The sequence below is a fragment of the Cajanus cajan genome, chromosome 6 (genome assembly GCF_000230855.2).
Source record: "Cajanus cajan strain Asha chromosome 6, NIPB_CcT2T_4, whole genome shotgun sequence".
Taxonomy (NCBI): Eukaryota; Viridiplantae; Streptophyta; class Magnoliopsida; order Fabales; family Fabaceae; genus Cajanus; species Cajanus cajan.
Window position 1 is genome coordinate 57,907,785 of NC_138522.1, and position 19,837 is coordinate 57,927,621.

Sequence of the window (19,837 nt, forward strand, 5' to 3'; positions counted from 1 at the left end):
TTTTCGATTGGAGAACCGATATGCGAAGTGAAAAGGAGTGAAAAAAAAAAGAGAGAGAGAGAGAGAAGCTAAATGTGAGTTGTTAAATTGAAAAACAATGAAAGAAAAAATTTATAAAGGATAGAAGAGGAGGAAGATGATAAAAGATTAGAGGCGAAAAAGAGGAGAGAAAGAAGAAAATAAAAAGGCCTACAATTATTTTTCGAACAAACTTTTATAACGCCAAAATATCAGTTTTATAATTTAAACAGTTTCATCCCATCTTATCCACTACCAAAGAGGAAGAAAGAATAAATAATGAAATGAAATAGACTTGTTCTCATCTTCATTTATATAAATTAAACAATGGGATACATTTCTCATTCATTCCACCTCCTTCATTCCCTCCTTTTCCATCATCCATGCACACCCTAAAAAGTATACAATGGATTATCACTTAAGTGTAGGAGTCCCACTTCAAACCATCAATCATTAGAAATAGAATATTAGATGCTACGCAGTCTTTTGGTAAATAATATAGCTCAAATATTCGACATAACAACAAAAACATCCATATCAATACAACATGTAGCATGATATCATAATGGACACTAGGTTAATTTCCACTTATGTTAGCCAATGGTTTTGACAGGCTTTTGGAAAAGTGACATGATTACCATTATCAATATTTCCTATCTCATCTACAATCTAACGACCAATGAAAAAGGAAGTGGTCATCCCTATCAAAGTTACGAAGCACTCACAGTAACGAAGTGTGCAAATTAACCTCCACTTACTGGGCCACAAAGCTTTAAAATATTTCCGCGGGCCAAAGAAGGCTTAAAACTTCAAGTCAAATGTCTTATTGAAATATACTTGGTAAGACTCAAAATGAAAGTGTCATGACATTAAGTTTCTATAATCTTGAAAGACGCTTTCAAATTTAATCCATTCTTCTCTTATCTTCACCTTGTTTGGACTTCCCAGACTGACTTTGTTTTATCTAGCGTCTGACCAATCAGAGCATAAAATCTAACCACTATTGGCCAGCTAAATTGTAGCTATATCTGGATTTTGCCTCGGTTGTTCAAGCCTGCAACCACAGGCACAGAACATTATTAAGTTGGCATCAAACAACTAATAAGTGCAATGCGGAGCGATGACTCGAATATGATGCTGCCGTATACCCACATAAAGTACAAACAGAAAACCATCAAGCAAGTAGGAAACAGCATATATTCATAATGAGCTAATCCTTTGAGGAAGAAGTGTCTTAGGCTAGGTAATCAATAACTAATGACTCGTACATCCCTATCGATAGCTCTGGTAATTAGTTGCTGAGCTACGCATGTGAAATGCCCGACAATCTTGACATAGATCCTTGCAATAAACTTCGTAAAACTTTAAAATTATTCTATGACTACAATCTAAGTTGTCCCCTAAAGCCATTTCTGAACAGGAAACTAGTTAAACTTAAAAAGATCAGCAACTTATTAGAATATGCTGAGCTACATCTGAGGCACACGTTAACACATATGTAAGGATTTGTACGCTTATCCCTTTTAATATAAGATTCTAGCATTCTACCTATAAAATAGAGGCATGATCAACGATTTATTCAATATTCCTATTCTAACCAAATCTAAATAATCAATAAAGTATCTATTTATAACTTTCTACATCTAAGTAATTAAAATTGAAGTTTATATGAAAATTTATAACACTTTCGTGTTTATATTAAAACAAATCCCATGCAATGCACAAGTAATAGCGCTAGTTTAGCAGTAGTATGATCACCAAGGAATATGCTAATGATCAATTGATCATAATGCCAAAATACCTGTCAGATTCTGCATGAAGGCAGCAACTAGCTTGCACCATCTCTAACTTGAAGCTATAATGTTTATTTACACGCCCACTGCATCTCTTTAGGGGGTAAAAAAGAGATATGTAATGCAATCAAGAGTTTGAGATGATTTGTCATTCACTTGGCTAACAGCAAAATGTATTTTACGCGACAAGCGTACTTTTACACCTCAAAGTTGACGATCCATTTGCAGTAAATTGCCTGCCACTTAAAAAAATTCTTGCTGTACATCCCTCCTTTTATGTTTTCTGCTTGGTCAGTTGGTCTCTATCAACAACAAAATGAGTAAAGAATCTTATTCTACCGCTAATCCCGACATTGTACCAGACAACCAGCATGTAAGTCAAGATTCATATCAGGAAAAAATAAAATAAAGACATAAAAAAGTTGCAGGAACAGAAAGAGCATGTCCTTGTATTAAGAAGAAATGCTCACTCTGGTCTAACTCTCTTTAACTTTCCTTTCTGCAAAGAGAGATTGGAGATTGGACAAAAGGAGAAAGTGCAGTACCCACTGGTAGAGCATGATTGCAGTAATGCAAAATCCACAACTTCCTCTCTCCAGAAGTTACAACTTTACACATTTACAGATTGACAAAATAATAAACCTCCAAAATGAGAAGAGGACAACCGATAGGAATTAGTCTTAAACTTCTAAGTCTATCCATATTCATCCTACAAGAAAAAATTGATAAAAAGAACAAATGATAGAAGCATGCCAAATGCCCTTCTCAAGGCCACTAAACAGAAGCAGAACCTCTTGAAAGAGGCAGAACACAAACAAGTCTCCATCTCTATTTCGAACCAACCGTATGGTAACCAAACCATACTCTTCAGAAGCTAGCAAGATATCCTACATGATTATCTTATATACATGATAATAGGCTAATCGTTAGGGATATACACGATGATACAACTCATCTCACTATATATGTTCAGAAGCATTTAACAACCAATCAGCTAAAGTAATTTTCCAACCACTGACAACAATAAAAAAGAAAGAATGTGAGACATGATAAGAAATATCATGCTTCTTATCAAGCAGTCATTTTAAAATATGGAGTTGCAAAGTAAAATTTATTCATCTTTGAACAGCAGCATTTTTAAAAGAGTGATACATAAATGAACTCATGAACTCATGAATTCAGGCCTTAGAGGAAATAAAATTTATTAATATCAATAATACATCAACAAATGAGTAGAACACAAGTGTCTATTTATGAAGTGTGGACATGATTACTAAATGCCTTCACAAACAAAACAACACCAGAGGTAACAGAAGCGATAATAGTGAAGACTCCCTGCCTGGAAAGCCAAAACTCAGTCCATGTCAATGGCCTAGTGACCTCAACAAGAACTTTCTGAAACTGTTGAGTCAAGTCATCCAAGGAACCAGTGTTATCTATAACTATATCAGCTTTACCCTTCTTAACATCCAACGGCATCTGAGCATTAACCCTATTTCGCGCATCCTCCTCACTGGATCTGTCTCTCACCAAGAGCCGCCGAATCTGCGTCTCGGGATCAACCCACACCACAATAACAGGCTTCGTGAACCTATCCATCTTTGCCTCAAACAACAAAGGCACGTCAAGAACAATGACCTTATAACCCTTCATCCACAGCTTCAAAACCTCCCAAAACATTCCCCGCGATATGTAAGGAGCAAGCAACCTAAAACGACACCGTAACCGAAACTCAATAGAGTGATTCGTTAGAATGCAAATGCTATGGAGTTATTGGAAAATTGAGAATACCGATTGAGAAATTGACGCTTGTCAGGGTCAGAGAAGACGATTTGGCCGAGCCTGATTCTGTTGACTTCTCCATTGTCGAGGAGGATTTCATCTCCGAAAGCAGCGACGACTTTCTTCCATCCAGCACTTCCTTTTGTTAAGACTTGCTGCAAATTGCATTAATTAGTGTGGTCGTGTTTGAATAGAGGATTTTAAAATTTTGGAAGATTTTAAATTTTAAGAAGTTCAACTGCTTCAATTGAAATTTCTTCATTCTTAAATTCCTCGTGTTTGGATAAGGAAATTAAAATCTTTCATTTTCAAATTTTTGAATTAGGATAAATCAATTAGATTTCTTCATTTCTAAAATTTCTTATTTTTTGATTAAATAAATAAATTCTTTATTTTTAAAACTTCAAATTTTAATAATATAATAATTATAAAATCTTTTATTCAAAATAAAATAATTATTTTTTATTTTATTTAACATAAAAAATAATACAATTATTGGTGACTAATTTTACTAATATATAAAAACTCTTATTATCGATCTTAAGGTTACATAAATCAAGATACTCTAAAATTAGCCCAGAAAAAAAAATAATACAAAATATTATATCTAAATAAATGGATTGCAATTGAGCTTAATTTGCCAGTCAATTCAATTCTAAAACAGATCAAAAAATTGCTAGCAGTAAATTATTTGCAAGTATATATCCAATTATTCAAGTGGTGATTGCCACTAACTAGTCGCAGCACATCACAGGTTGTTGCCTTGTAGTACTGAAATGATGCTAGAGCCAAATGTATCAAAGGTTCTTCTGACTTAATCCTTCTCCATCTCCTGTAAAAAAAGAAAGCAACAAAAATTATGAGCTGCCACCATTTTTTGCTTGGAATGCAAACAAAAAACTAATCATGTTACTTAAATGGTTAACATCTTAAAACAGAACATTCAACATTCTACTACTACAAAAATCTAAAATCTATCTTTTTGATTGATTTTAATTTTTTAACGAAGGCATCTTGTTCATATCATATTATCATACATTTACACCAACCTAATATGTAATCAAATAAATTTGATATCATACTAGTACTGCATTCCAAATTCAGAGGCAACCTTATTGAGTAATGATCTATGTTCAAGAAAAAGATTTGAGTAACACCTCCCCACTTCCCTGTTTACTTACAGCACAGTTAAATATAAACTGAACCCCTTATCACCATAATTCCTTGCTACCACTAAGCAAGACATTAAATAATACAAACTGAAGCCCTCATAACAACATTTGCAGTATCAGACATTTTCACATTAAATATTACAAAACCATATTTGTCACTAGGCACAAATCCTTGTGTCCAATTCTTTGCATTCCAACTCTAGTGATTTTTGCTTGAATCCTTCTAAACACTGGCAAATTGGTGACTGGCCAACAACAAATTAGCATTTGGACCACTAACATTATAAACATCATACTTATCTATTGGCACTACTGACTTAGTGTTCCATGTTCCAGTTTCCGGATCTCTTATCACCTATGAAGCACCGATACTTCAATTTGCTTCACGTATCCGTATCCAATACTCTTGGATACGTGTCAATGAAATATCCTAGCCTTTAAAAATATTATAAAATTTTTATTGAATTCCGATACTCTCAGATACTTCACCAATACTTATTGGTGATACGTATTGATAAAGTATTCAAATTTTTGAAAAATTATGAAATATCCATTACAATTAAATAAGATATATAAACATGTTTAATATAGAAACATAGAAATATTGGTCCTTGATGAACTGTAAATGAAAATTATCTTCTATATAGATAATTTTAAAAAAGGAATGAAATTGGTAATGTTATTTCTATTTGTAAATAATAAAAAGTAATTTATGATGAAATGATTTATAATTTATTTATTTTTAGTAATGTACAATAAATATGTTTTTAATTTGGATTTGCAAAATAATAATTATATATTTAATGTTTATTACAAGTACACAATTATTATATTATATGAATATTGATATATATGATGGCACGTATCTTACAAGTATCGTATCCTATATATTTTAAAATAATCGTATCGCCGTATCGGATACGTGTTGTATCCGATACCCGTATCGTATCAGTGCATCATAGCTTATCACCATAATTTTCTGACTTAGTGATTTGATGGAGTTGTCTTCGGTTGGATTATTCAAGTAATCCGTGAACCCTTATCACCATATTTCCTTGCTACTACTAAGCAACAACATTCAAAAATATAAACTGAACCCCTCCCAAGTCACAACCATCACAGCAAGATCAAGAGATAACTAGCATAAAAGCTTATGTGAATAAGTCCTAGCAGAATAGACATGGAATTCATGTATTTGAAGTAAAAATAGTTTATCAACAATGAGTACCATCAATTGAAACAATTACTGTGCATTATAGAGTGTACATCCAAAATTCATATTTCGGAGATATATATTATAATGTGTAAAAATTAGGCCAATAACATTCCCCTTCCCACAATAAAATCATTAGAATAATAACTAACTAGTGTCTAGTATGTACAAATCCTTCAGCAGTTTGATCCCATTTGTACCCTCAAACACAAACAAATTATCACCAACAACAGTGCAACTAACTAAAATCATGGCACTCAACTTTCAACCTGTCGCTAAGAAACTATTGGTAAAATCAAGTTGCTTTGAATTTCTTTTGTGATTTGGACTCAGTATTAGGTGTTAAATTTTGTGAAACGCTCGATCCTTTGTTCCTAATTAAAATCATGAATAATTTCCTTTTAAGCTCCTAATCATTATCTTACAATAAAGAAAATAATATGTATAAAATTTCCTTTCAGAGAAACTCAGCAAACTCACAATTGTATGCACATACCAAACAAATGAACAAGAAAAACACAAAAACCCTAGATTAGAGAATAAATCAGAGACGAGAAGAAGTGCAGAGACAAATCAGAGATAAACCATAAAAAAACACATAAACAAAACTCTAGATTAAGGAAGAAAAAAAAACGACAACGCAGAAACAAATCAAAGAGAAACTAACCGAGGAGAGAACGGGAGAGGAAGAGAGCGACTGAACAAGGACAAGAGCAGCGTGAGCGAGCGGGAAACTTACACGAATTCTCCGGTTTCAGGCGGAAATTGAAATCTCATATTTTTGGTCAATTAAAATTTCAATACGAATTTCTAAAAGTTTAAATTTCGTCTGATAAATCCCTACTTAAATTTTGAGATAGTTTAAGCGGAATTGAGAAATGAGAGAGAAGGAACTTACGCGAGCAACAATGTCGGCGTCGACAACGGGAACGCCGTGCGATTTGAAGTGATTCGACACGGTGCTCTTCCCTGACGCTATTCCACCCGTGAGTCCAACGATCCTCATTCCCTCGATTTGATTTCGGTTGTTGAGCTTCACACTTTCGCCTCACTTCTTAGTTCTTACAAGTACTACTTACTACACACTCAATTGCGAACATATAATAACTGACTCTCGCTCTTTGTTTCTGTGTTAGGTGGCAAGTCTTGACTCTTGAGTGTGTTTCTGCGGTAGGTGGCAAGTCTTGTGCCTACACTACAATATCTATTTTGCGTGTGGTCACGCTTCAAACAAGCGCATCTGGTGTAGTGGTATCATAGTACCCTCCCACGGTACTGACCGGGGTTCGATTCCCCGGATGCGCATTCTTTTCACTTAATTCCAAGGCTATAATAATGGATTTGTTATTTTGTATATTATTTTTTCAGGATCAATGGATAAATATAATAACGAAAACGAATTTGATGTGTATTTTTTAACATTATCTTTATTAAATACATATATCTGACAAATATTGTTATATATATTTAATGACAATATCAAATTATTTGATGATTAAATTATTAAAAAAAATTAAAGATTAAATTAAACATTGACATAAATTAAATAAATTTGAGATTAATTTATCTTATTTAATAATAATGGGATAAAATAAAAATAAAAATAAATAAATAAAGAAATCAAATGAATAATTTAGCCTAAAAAATTTATTAATGTTTAAAATTTTCAGCATGAAATAGATGAAAAAAATGCATAAAGATCGATGTTATTAATAGTTTTGCATAGAGGCAAAAAAAAAAATATAATCATTGAATTCACACAATGTTATTGATACGGATGTTATTGAAGTGATTAAAAAAGTTGTTCATAATTCTTTAGCTTAAAATCATATAATTATTAATAATTAAATTTAAATTTTATGTTTTTTTTTTTTACTTAAATACTACCTATTTCTGAACTTGTTTTTGATGCAATGCTTTTGATTTGATATAAATAATACATTAATATGTTTATGTTAAAAATTGTTTCTTTCACCATATATTTAAAATTATAAAAATAAATAAGACTTAGTTGAATTGAAAAATAAATTCCCTCCAATAATTTTCTACGATAAATTTGGATAAAAATAATTTCCTCCTAAGCATATTTTTTTTATATAAATATTATAATAAAATAAATTTCTATTAAAAATAACTAAAATAAATAAATATATCAAAATAAAAGGAAAATTTTGGATGAAAATATTTTAATAATTACTAATCATTATTAAATTTAATAAAATAAATAAAGACTTAAAAAATATTTAATCACTCAAAAACGAACAAAATTATTTTCGTTTATAAAGATTTTACCACCCCTCGGCCCTCGGCCCTCGGCCCTCACTCACACATTAATTCACTAGCACTTGTTTTATATATGTTGCAACTACTATTTAATTTAATCTAATAATGATTTGTCTCTTCAGTCTTCAAATCCTCTATTTAGTCAAAGATTATATAATTATCTTTTTAATTATATGTTGTATTAAAACATGACAACATAAAAAATTATATGTTGTGTTAAGTTATGAATCAAAATTGAGAATATTGAATAGAGACATAGCAAAATCATTCAAACAAATGAGGAGGTGTGATGTTTAGAAAGAAGAATGGAATATATTAGAAGATGGATAATGGTGTTTGATTCCCGTATAACGTAAGGTATGGCGAGTTGTGGTTTGACGGAGAGCGTTGCGGTTCTTGTGCTGGAGAAATGCCGTAGTTCGATTCAGCTCCGGCAGATTGAAGCGCAACTGATCCGCCACGGCCTCCACTGCAACACGAGAATCGGCCACCGCTTCATCGGCGCGTGCCAATCCCACGGCCTTCTCAGCTCCGCCCTTCTCCTCTTCACCACCCTCCCACCGACCCCCCACATTTTCATCTTCAACACCCTCATCAAAGCCTTATCCCAATGCCAAACCCTAACCCCTCTCTTAATATACTCCCACATGCGCCGAAGCTGCCTCCTCCCCAACAACTTCACCTTCCCTCCCCTCTTCAACTCCCTCTCCCACACCCGCCACGTCACCCACGCCCAATGCCTCCACACCCACGTCCTCACCCTCGGCCACCACCGCGACCTCTTCGTCCACAACTCCCTCCTCCACCTCTACGCCTCCTCCCGCCACGTCTCCCTCTGCCGTCGCCTGTTCGACGAAATGCCCCACAACGACGTCGTATCCTGGACCGTCCTCATCGCCGCCTACAACAACGTTGGGGACCATACTCGTTCCCTTCTCGTCTTCCAACAAATGCAGTACGCGGGTTTCGCGCCTAATAGGGTGACCATGATAAACGCGTTGGACGCCTGTGCTCACTCTGGTAACATCGAAATGGGGGAGTGGATACACGGTGCCGTCAAGAGGGACGGGTGGGAAGTGGATGTGGTGTTGGGGACGGCGTTGATTGACATGTATGTCAAGTGTGGGAGAGTGGAGGAGGGGTTGGGTGTGTTTTGGAGGATGAAGGATAAGAATGTGTTTACTTGGAATGCGGTTATTAAAGGCTTGGCTCTGGCCAAGAGTGGACACGAGGCCATTTGGTGGTTTAAGAGAATGGAGAGTGACGGGGTTAGGCCTGATGAAGTGACTTTGTTGGCGGTGTTATCTGCGTGTAGTCACGCGGGTTTGGTGGACCAGGGTAGAGAGGTTTTTCGTTTGTTGCTTGATGGGAGCTATGGGTTTCTTCCTAATGTCAAGCACTATGCTTGTATGGTTGATGTGTTGGCGCGTTCTGGCCATTTGAAAGAGGCTGTTGAATTCATGGGGAGTATGCCTTTTGAGCCAACCAAAACTATGTGGGGATCTTTGTTGGCTGCTTGTAAGTCGCAGGGTGCCTTGGAGTTGGGCCTGCTGGCGGCTACAAAGCTCCTTCAAATGGAGCCTGAGAACACTGCCTATTATGTCCATTTGTCAAATTTGTATGCGGCCATGGGGAGATGGAGCGATGTTGAGAAAGTAAGAGGGGTGATCAAGGATAGACACCTCACTAAGGACTTGGGGTGTAGTTCCGTGGAGGTAGAACATCAGAGTCATGTTAGTGAACTTTTCGCATAGTACATGCTACTTAAGATGGAATACTAGTCACTTCCTCTCAATTGGTGTTCATAGAGAGAGAGACATAATGAACACCAAGTTAGCTATTGCTTCTGATCGGGCCTCGCGTGCTACAACGGATATTTCTTGATTGTCAGTGATTCAGGATGCCCATATTGTATTGCCGATATTCACGGATGGTACTACAAGTAACTAACCATAATTGTGTCAAAACAAAAGCTTCTTGTTGCTTGACTTTATTATCATTCACATGGAAAGTGGGCATATATAGGTCACCGTTCCTGTCGAGGGTCTATAGCTGTTGAGCTTCTTGAAAATTGCCAGCCATTGATGGTTGAGCCAGAATTTAGTTCGTCATTATTTAATCCTTTGTCATTTCGGGCAACAATATGTGACTGTAATACTACCCTGATACTGATAGTAATAGTAAATAGTAAATGCAACACATTTGACAGTTGTGAGATAACCGTATGCATTACTTGATGGACTTACAAACCAACTGATATGTGCACTTTCTGCTTTGTCTTTTAAAAATACAAGGCATTGAGCTAATGTTTCATTGCAGCTCTTGACTTTGCACTATTTGGACTGGGATATTCTGCTCGTTGACTGGGATATTGCACATTTCATCATGCCATTCCTTATTATTCCTTCTAATTTTTCCTGGGAATTTGGATTTTCTCCTTTGTTCAATTGGTGTAAATATCATATCCCTGCAAAAATTTTATGGATTTCCTATTAAATTTATATATATATATATATATATATATATATATATATATATATTAAGCTGATCATAATCACAAATGAGAAATGTTGCAACCACATCCAAATGTCAAATGTATATCCAAGTTTAATACTTTCATGTTTCATCGTTAGAATGTATTTTGTAAAGATATATACAATGTCATAGCTCTCATAATCATACGATAATAACACAAGCAAGATTAAAAGGTAAGAGATTGCAAGTTTTACCATAGCTCTAAGTATTATTATCAAAAAAAATAATTAGAAAACTATACAATTACAAATATTACAAAGTAACGAGGACGACCCTGAGGTAGTAATAATGGGGTCAGTGTTACTTTAGAACCTCCGTCTATTTATCATTACTGCATATTGCTGTAGGATAACCCTAACTAGAGCTGAAACGCCAAGCGCTACAGAATTTCATCTCTTCTCTCACAAGGCTGTTTCTGGTTCCGGTTCTAAAATGTTATGATATTCCAGCTTAGTCATCTCCCCTCCTTGTGCTGGATCAAATTGGCATCGATAGAAGCTGCATAAAACAAATCAATAGCAATTCATTGACATCATATAACACAAGGGTCCACCTTCTTTTGGGATATAAGCATACCAAAAAAAATATAAAGTGCATAGATATATGGTAAATGATTTGTCAAAAGAGCCATGAAACCAATGCAACACATGTGAATAAAAATATAACGGGGAAAAAAGTGCTTTCAGCTATCTTCTCGATTTAATCATCAAGTTGAATTTGGTAGCTTTCATCTTATCTTAAGAATAAAAAGTATGAGATGAGTAGCAAACTAAGAATTCTCTAGTTCAAGACAAAGTCATTCTTCAAAACGCCTAATCGGTGAAAATTCAAAGAGCAGAGTGATAATAAAAAAACATTATTGACCTGTTTTACATATTACAATAGAATCTGGCGTCCAAGATAAACAGAATAGCCATCAATAACAGCTTAGAGAAACAGTATTTTGTCATTTCCTCAAATCATACCTTCCATCCATGCCAAGAATTATGACTGTATTCTTTTGTTGACCAAATGCAACTGTGTACTGAGTGCCCTCTTGTAAATGAAACTGAGCAACTGACCACTCAGAATTGAAATACTTGGGCAGCACTCCTGCAAGCACAAAGTATCAACGGAAACGGAAATTGAGCATCATTTCTTTTCCTAACTGACAAAATATTTTTGAAATGAAAAAATAATTAAATTAAATAAACAGTCAGAAACCATAAATCACTCCATAGACGGTCAGCATCCAATCTGTATTTATTCTGAATTAAGAAGCCTGACTTAATAGATCAGTTTTCAAGCATTACATAAATAAAATCAACCTCACCCAAAGGCCACAGTACTTTGCATACACAACCAAGTCACTTCAAATTCTAACATCTCACACTAATCCAAAATTTAGTCCAAACCATTAGTTTAGTATTATAATGTTTGATCATCCATTTAAATCTTATTAAAAATAATCCTCCATTAATAATTTAGCATTCAAACTTCAACACGGGAATGACAAAAAGAATAGGCTACAAAATGGTAAAAAGGATTTTGGTTAGAAATTAACAATTTCAATACTACAGCATGTAAGCTAGAAAATGGAAAGAAAAATACTCACAGTATACCTTTAAATTTAATGAAGGAGCGAGATGAGTTTGATGGGGTAACGGCAGCATCAGAATTGGATGAATTTTGTGACTTTTCATTCTGAGGGATGCTAGAATTAACCTTGAGACTGAATACATGAACAGTACCCTTGTCACTTGAGACTGCCAGCCACTGAGCAGTAGAAGAGAATGCCAAACTATAGATCTCTGCTGCATTCGCACCCCTTCTCACCTAAATATGACACAAAATAAATTAACACGAGAACCAAAATGTTTGAAATGGTAACACAATAAACTACAAAAGTTTAATGGTGATACACTCACAGTGTAAAATAGTTTTACAAAATCAACAAATTCACAATCCACCTAATAATTTTGTTAACTTTTACAATAACCATCTTACAAGTCATACATAATGTGATTTCTGATTGGTTGACTATGTAAAATATTTTTTACACTACCGGTAACCAACAGAAACATTACACCCTGAATACATCATATCTAACAAAAAAAGTAATTTCGTATAGTAGGATTTTCTCAAGTGGATCCAATAGCAAACATCCAGCAGTGATTAGTTTGCTATATTCCATAGAAAATCCATTAATAGAAAGGGCTGAAACAGTAACATATTACCAGTCCAAATCTGCATCATAAATCACCAAACCGGTCAACATAGGAAAAAGGGATATTTTCATTTTCCTGTGACCTGTCCTATTTAGTACATAACTTAGCTAGGGCTTCAATTTCAAAGACAGTACACTATTCAACCACAGATCATGCAATTCAACAACAACGCCCAAGAACATAAACTTAATTCACCACCAATCAGCAATTCAAGCAAAAAGATAGAAATTAAAGATAATAGGCGTCAAGAAAAGAGAAACACGAAACAAGACTTACTTCTTGAAGAAGCGTGCCTTGATCGGTATCGAAAATCCGAATCAGCGTGCCCTTGGTGCTGGCGGTGGCGATTAACTGCCCATCAAGAGTGAGGGCGAAGCAAGCGATTCTGGAATCATGCGCCGAAATGAACTTGGTCTTCTTCTGCGCGTAGTGCTCTACGCGAATCTGACCCTTGTGCAAACCCGGGCACGCAAGAACCAAAGAATCCGACAAGTGGGAAACCGCGCAGAGCCCCTTAGGGTTGAGAAAGGTCTCAATCTGGTGCACCAGTTTGAGGTCCACCAAGTTGTACACGAATATCTTCTGCTCCACGACAACGACAATCCTGTCGCTGCGGAGCCTGACGCCGCGCACGGCGGCGCGGAAAGAAAGCTCGCCGATGCAGCGACCCAGGTGGTCGTCCCAGATCATGACTTTGTTGGGAGGGTACTGCGGGTGGGACCCCCCACCGACGAGGGCCAGAATGTTGCAGCGGAAGAGCATCTCCACTTGACCGATTCCACCGTCGTCGAACTCGCGGCGGAAGAGCTCGCGGAAGGGGTTGCAGTCGTAGATGCGGAAGCCGTTGTCGGCGGCCGCGGCGAAGCAGGCCTGGTCCTGGTTGAAGGAGAGGTGGAGGAGCGACGGAGGCGGCGTCGGGGAGGGTTCCGGCGAGGCAGCGGCGGGGGAGTGGTGGGGCGGAAGCGATTCGGGTTGCGGAGGCATGAGGGAGTCGAAGTCGAGGGTTTGGGATTGGTCGGGGATGAAATTAGGGTTTGGGTTTGAGTTGGGAGTGGGATTAGGGTTAGGGTTTGGCCAAGGAGGGGAAGTGCATTCGGAAAGGGTGGCCATTGGAGGATGAAGGAGATTGATGAATTTGGAAGAAATGAAAATATTCTGAGCTTCACTCTCCCGCTAAGCACGCAAGAAGTATCACTCACTGTGTCTTTTAGTTTTAGTAAACAAATAAATAGTGTTGGATAATTTTTACTAGTTTGTTAAGATGCGCTTTAGTTTCGGAACACGCAAATTCAAAAACTGAAAGGTAATAATAATAAATTTAAAATTAAAATAAAAATAAAAACGCCGTTGCCGGGGATCGAACCGGGTCACCCGCGTGACAAGCGGGAATACTCACCACTATACTACAACGACATGATGTTATTAGGATGGTTATACTTTTAAAATTTTCCTGTAAATCTTACTCGCAGTCCTTTATCTGATATATACTTGTGAGGGCACAAATAACAATGAGTCTGTCGTAACATGTAATAAGATAGATAAAAATTTATTTTTTCTAAGTAGTTATTTATTTAATGAGTATTTGTAAATTTTATAAATATTTATATATTTTTTATAAATAAAAAAATATAATAAAAACTTTAAATATAATATTTATAGTTTCTTAAAAACAATTTATTTTTCATGGAAGAAAAAAAATTGTACACAATTAAAAAAAAAAAGTTTTCCCAAACATGCTTTATATAATTGATCTAGTGATTTATTTATTTATTTATTTTTTTGAAATCCAGCATGATAAATTAACTCATTTAAAACTTTTTCTTTTCACTCGATACACCTCGGTAGTTTTTGAACAAAACATATTTTTTTTAATATAAATTGTAAATATTTTTTATTAGTGATAAGTGACAATATTTTTTCTCCAAATATTTTACACAACCATATATTATTTAATTAGTGGAAGCACTAACGCTCCTCAAGAAATTCTATAGGTTATTCATAATCGGTGATAATTTTTCCTGTATTCATTATTTTTTATTGTAATATATAAATTTAGATATCCACGGATTATTTTTTTATAACTAATGTTAGTCAATTTATTTTTACAATGGAAACAGGTTTTTAAAAGAAAAATTAATAAATGTGTTACAATATAAAATATTTTTTTAGTAATATTTTTATTGAAATTATGTGTATATATATATAATATACAAATAAAAGTATATTTATAAATATGACATTTTAAAATTATTATGTAAACTAAAATTACATGAAAACATGTGCGAATATAAAATTATTTGAATATAAGTCAATATTCATAACTATGATAATATTATTTTTAAAAATATTTATATACATATCTACAAATATATAATTATATGAAATGTAAAAAATTATTAAAAGCGCATAAACATTTCATTCTTTCAATCTACCATTGAAGTTAATCATTAGTAATTTGTTTAGAAGAATGAGAGTAAATCTCAACTATGGACATAAAGTTTTTGAAATTCAATTTATGATGGTCGAGGTTCAATATAATTTGTTCACCATTTTTGGTACAAGGTAAGGATTGTGTGTGATTGTGTATTTGGTTAAGGTGATCGATTCATTTTAGAGTGCATCGAAAGATAAATTAACATGTAAGCATCACCCAAGGCATAACTTGTAACAATCATTTCCTTGTTGCTACATTTAAGAAAATATATGAAATTAACTAGTGCAAAACTTGCACACGAAACTTAGAATCTTTAAGAAACTCCAAAATCCATATATAAGCTTCCTTGGTCATTACTATTGGTTTGCCTTATTGCTTGCATCAATCATGGAGATCAAAACTGCTGATCCATTATTTCATGTCAAAAGCATGAAAGGTGTCACTTTTCTTCTCCCACCTCCTTAGCGTATGTTGGTTTTACTATTTTTTTCAAAAATAAAAGAATAAATATATGTCATTTTAAAATATAATAATTTAATACTTTTTTGCCATGTCTGATAAATATTTAAATTATTTTAATTGTTTTTTAATATAAAAAATAACGATAACAGTTTGATAGAAAAATTACATGTATACATCTTTCTTCCATTCCCAAATTTTTCTCAATTCTTTTTTGGGTTATATCTCTTAGGAAGAAAAGCTCCACCAAGTCACTACTCATTCAAAATCATGTCTTTCTCATGGCTATCCAAGGCCTCAATACAGAAGTGTGCCTCCGAGGAATTTGAAGCAGGGGGTTATAAATGGTATGTATATATATGTTTTAAACATAATGTATCTCAAAATTTGAAAACTAAAAACTATTATGTTTACACTTTTTTCCTTCAATGATTCCTTTACCTTTGCTCACATAAAAATCCAACATTATAAGTTAATTACCACCTTCAACTACATTGTCAACAAACATGATATTTGCGTTGGGACTTTGCTCGATTTATGTTTTTCCATCTTTTGTATATTATGAATCTGATGCTCAATGGATGTACCTGCAGGAGCCTTTCTATTTACCCAACTGGTAACACAAAAGGGGGTGGTCAAGGTCATGTTTCTATTTATTTGGTGCTCATTGACTCAAGTTCGTTACCCGTTGATTGGGAGGTCAATGCTGTTGTAAATTTTTCTGCATATAATTTTATTGACGATGAGTATGTTATAACTCAAGGTATAGTTGGAGTGCAGTAATTTTAAACTTGACAACATTATACACCAATAACTAGCTAGCAAGATTGTTGAAATTTTTTGTTATTACATTTAGGTTGCAATCAGTAGAAATATTTTTTTTTTCATGGTATATACATCTCTCTGTAGCATATATATACATATACATCTATTAATCTTTGTCTGAACTTCGACAGTACATCCTTGAGAATCCAAGATGTCTTCAAGTTTTGATATCCGACCCTCACAATATTCAAACCAGAGGTACAGTTTTTTAACCAGTGATGTTGTCATCCCAAAAATCTTTGGCTTTTCATTAGCTTGGTGATAAGATTAATTTCTTCTTTACTTGTGTTTAAGGATGATTGTCAATAGCTCTATGACATTCATCAACAGTTCCAAAAAAATGTATGTTGATATTTATTTGTTTAGGAAAAAAAATAACAAGCTACATTCAAAGTGCATTTTATGAAAAAATCATTAAATAATATTTTTTAACAAAATATTCAAAGTGCACTCTATAAAAATATTAGTATACGTATATAAAAAGATATATTTGAAATGAATAAAATTCACTTATAATATTTGCACTTCTCAAAAATTAATTACAAGTGTTGCATCAGGAAATTCTCTTGTTGTGTTAAAAATAATTGCACCAGTTCATTCAATTAAGACTTTATTATCATTTATGCCTTCAAATGGGGTATAAAAAAATGTAATAGGAATAACGCATAACTTTAAATCTGGGAATATTGATGAATGTTATAGAGCTTTAGACAACCATCCTTATACAAAAGTAATGAAAGAATTTTATCTCCAAGTTATTAAAAATTCAAAGAATTTTGGGATGACAACATCATAGATAGGTAATAAAGTGTTATCTCTACTATGAATTGTGAGGATTAAATATCAGAATAACTTGAAAGCATCTTGGATTCTCAAAGATATACTATTGAAGATTAGACAAAGGTGGAGATATAGTTGTATCATGTCTACTACAGAGAGATAGATGTATATACTATGGCCAAGAACGATTTTCATATTTAAGTTTGAAACCAAATATTGAAGCATTGTGGTTTGAGAGTGATGCATTGTTATCAGAAAATAAAAGTTGCTTAGCAGTAGTTAGACTGAAACTCATATTCTATAATATGAGGATTTTATTTTAGCGACCGTTATAATACTTTAAAGATGTCGGAGGGTTATTTTTATTTATTTATATATATACATTAACTTTATCATTAGTTGGTGTAAAATACTGTATGATATTTTGTTTTACCTTAACTTACATGTTAGTGAGTTGAACTACATGCAGATACAAATGTAAGGCGTTTCCATGTGCTGAAAACTGAGTGGGGTATCGCAAAATTCGTTGACATAGACACTTTTAATGACCCTTCAAATGGATACTTGATGGACGATACCTGTGTGTTTGGAGTTGAGGTTTTTGTTGTTAAGACCATGGATAAAGGTGATTGTTTGTCAATGTTTCATGGACCTATCACTTGTTCCCATAGCTGGAAGCTTAACAGATTTTCCTTCGCAAATTTAGACGAGTACGAGTCTGAATCATTTGTCGGTGGAAACTATAAATGGTATATACAAATGCTTTTAACTTTCTTATTGTTCAATTTGATTGTTGATTGAATTGAATGATTAATTCTTTAGTATAGATTAATAATAAATTGATTATTTCTTTAAAATAAGTATACCGCACAAGTACTAATTAGGCAAATTATATTTAAGATGATACATGAAAAAAAATGGTTCTTCATATATATTTTAGAATAATATATGTATTTTTTATAAACTAAAATAATCATAAATTAAAACTAACTTGATATCTAAATATGTATTTAAAAAGTAGATTAATGTTTATCGCAAGCTTGAGACCAAATTAATGTTTAACTTTTAGAGGTAAAACTTTATACACGGTATATTTTAGATGTAGAATTTAAATATTTATTGTTGTGATGTTCTTAAGCGGGAGCATAAATCTCTTTATATATTCTTCGGAAATTTTTATTTTTATTTTTATTTATTTATTTATTTTTTTCTTCAGGAAGCTCCTTTTATACCCTAATGGACACGCTGAGGGAAAAGGCAACAGTGTCTCGCTGTTTTTAACATTGGAAGTCTCAAGTTTGCCCCCTAACACTAAACTCGTTGTGGATTGCACTTTGCGCACAAAAGAACAAATTGGTGCGAATCATGCTCAAACAAGATGTGAGACCATTTTACCTTGATTACAATCTCAACTCTAAGAACACTTTAATTCTGTTCGGGATATATTTTAGAGAGTTCTAGATCATTAAATACTATAGTCTTAATAAATTTTTTCATTGCACACAAATGTGTTCTTTTTAAATGCTAATAACACATTTCAATAATAATAATAAGTGTTAGAAAGAGTGTTAATAGCATTTATACTATAAACTGACATGATTTTAACTTGACGTGGTTCCTTTTGTAGTTTGTCGTAAGTTTGGTAGCTCGAGTTGTACGTGGGGTTCCAGACAGCTTGTGGCCTTGGCTAAACTTAAAGATCCCAATAGTGGCTTTTTGGTGGACGATACTTGCATCTTTGAAGCCGAATTTATTATTCTTGGCTTAATGACGCCTGGCATTGATTAATATGTTTATAATATAAATACTGTCATTTCCTACTCTAACTTCCTCTGTCCATGAAATCGGAAGATCAACAACCCTTGCAGTTCATGACAGTAAAATATCTAAGATGCAACAAATTATATTTACTCAATTTAACATGCATAAAAGATATAAATGAATCCGGATCAAGTTCCCAACTTTGAAATGATTTGATCAACAATGTCAAAGAGTCAGTTTGACATTATTGCTAAATCCTAAATCCTTTTATAATAACTTTTAAATTTGATGTCTTAGTGATTATATTTCATGACACTTTTAAAATCAAATTTTACCTATCTTTTTATCAGTCAAAATAGTTCAATAAGTATAACTTTATATGATTTATCATTTTTTTTAATGTCTATCACCTTTCATATTAATGACCGTCCTCATAAATTAATATAAATTTTTTGGTGTGTTTTATTTTAATTCATGCACCCTTGACTAATCACACTTTGACAAAGCATGTGTGATGAGTGATGCTTGAATTTTTAAGAGAGATTTAAGAATCAGAGTAAGTGCACCTTCTCCCA

At 33.7% G+C, this 19,837-nt stretch overlaps 4 protein-coding genes and 1 non-coding gene across 6 annotated transcripts; 3 read left to right on the forward strand and 2 right to left on the reverse strand.

The window, feature by feature from the left end:
* Positions 1–2,903: 2,903 nt before the first annotated feature.
* ATCOAE (dephospho-CoA kinase family) lies at positions 2,904–7,125 on the reverse strand. The gene is made up of 3 exons (XM_020357767.3): positions 6,877–7,125; positions 3,603–3,748; positions 2,904–3,519 (listed from the first exon to the last, which is right to left on the reverse strand). Exons 1-3 carry the CDS (start codon positions 6,982–6,984, stop codon positions 3,063–3,065), a joined length of 711 nt encoding a protein of 236 aa, XP_020213356.1. The 5' UTR covers positions 6,985–7,125; the 3' UTR covers positions 2,904–3,062.
* Positions 7,126–7,212: 87 nt separating this feature from the next.
* Positions 7,213–7,283, forward strand: TRNAG-CCC (transfer RNA glycine (anticodon CCC)). Its single transcript has one exon. It is a non-coding gene; the product is annotated as a tRNA-Gly (tRNA).
* Positions 7,284–8,365: 1,082 nt separating this feature from the next.
* On the forward strand, positions 8,366–10,469 carry LOC109797269 (pentatricopeptide repeat-containing protein At5g43790). Its single transcript, XM_020357251.3, has one exon. It carries the CDS (start codon positions 8,621–8,623, stop codon positions 10,013–10,015), a length of 1,395 nt encoding a protein of 464 aa, XP_020212840.1. The 5' UTR covers positions 8,366–8,620; the 3' UTR covers positions 10,016–10,469.
* Positions 10,470–10,829: 360 nt separating this feature from the next.
* LOC109796674 (autophagy-related protein 18a) lies at positions 10,830–14,228 on the reverse strand. Its single transcript, XM_020356421.3, has 4 exons — positions 13,280–14,228; positions 12,398–12,611; positions 11,762–11,888; positions 10,830–11,294 (listed from the first exon to the last, which is right to left on the reverse strand). The coding sequence occupies exons 1-4, from the start codon at positions 14,111–14,113 to the stop codon at positions 11,198–11,200; spliced, it is 1,272 nt and encodes a 423-aa protein (XP_020212010.1). The 5' UTR covers positions 14,114–14,228; the 3' UTR covers positions 10,830–11,197.
* A 1,565-nt stretch (positions 14,229–15,793) lies between these two features.
* LOC109798096 (ubiquitin C-terminal hydrolase 12) lies at positions 15,794–19,416 on the forward strand. Of its 2 annotated transcripts, XM_029271230.2 has the most exons (7): positions 15,794–15,873; positions 16,129–16,243; positions 16,490–16,659; positions 17,971–18,126; positions 18,208–18,250; positions 18,718–18,881; positions 19,129–19,416. In XM_029271230.2, the coding sequence occupies exons 1-7, from the start codon at positions 15,825–15,827 to the stop codon at positions 19,287–19,289; spliced, it is 858 nt and encodes a 285-aa protein (XP_029127063.1). In that variant the 5' UTR covers positions 15,794–15,824; the 3' UTR covers positions 19,290–19,416. The 2 variants fall into 2 exon arrangements, with proteins under 2 accessions (XP_029127063.1, XP_020213895.1); XM_020358306.3 differs by having other exon boundaries at positions 17,971–18,250.
* Positions 19,417–19,837: the final 421 nt, after the last annotated feature.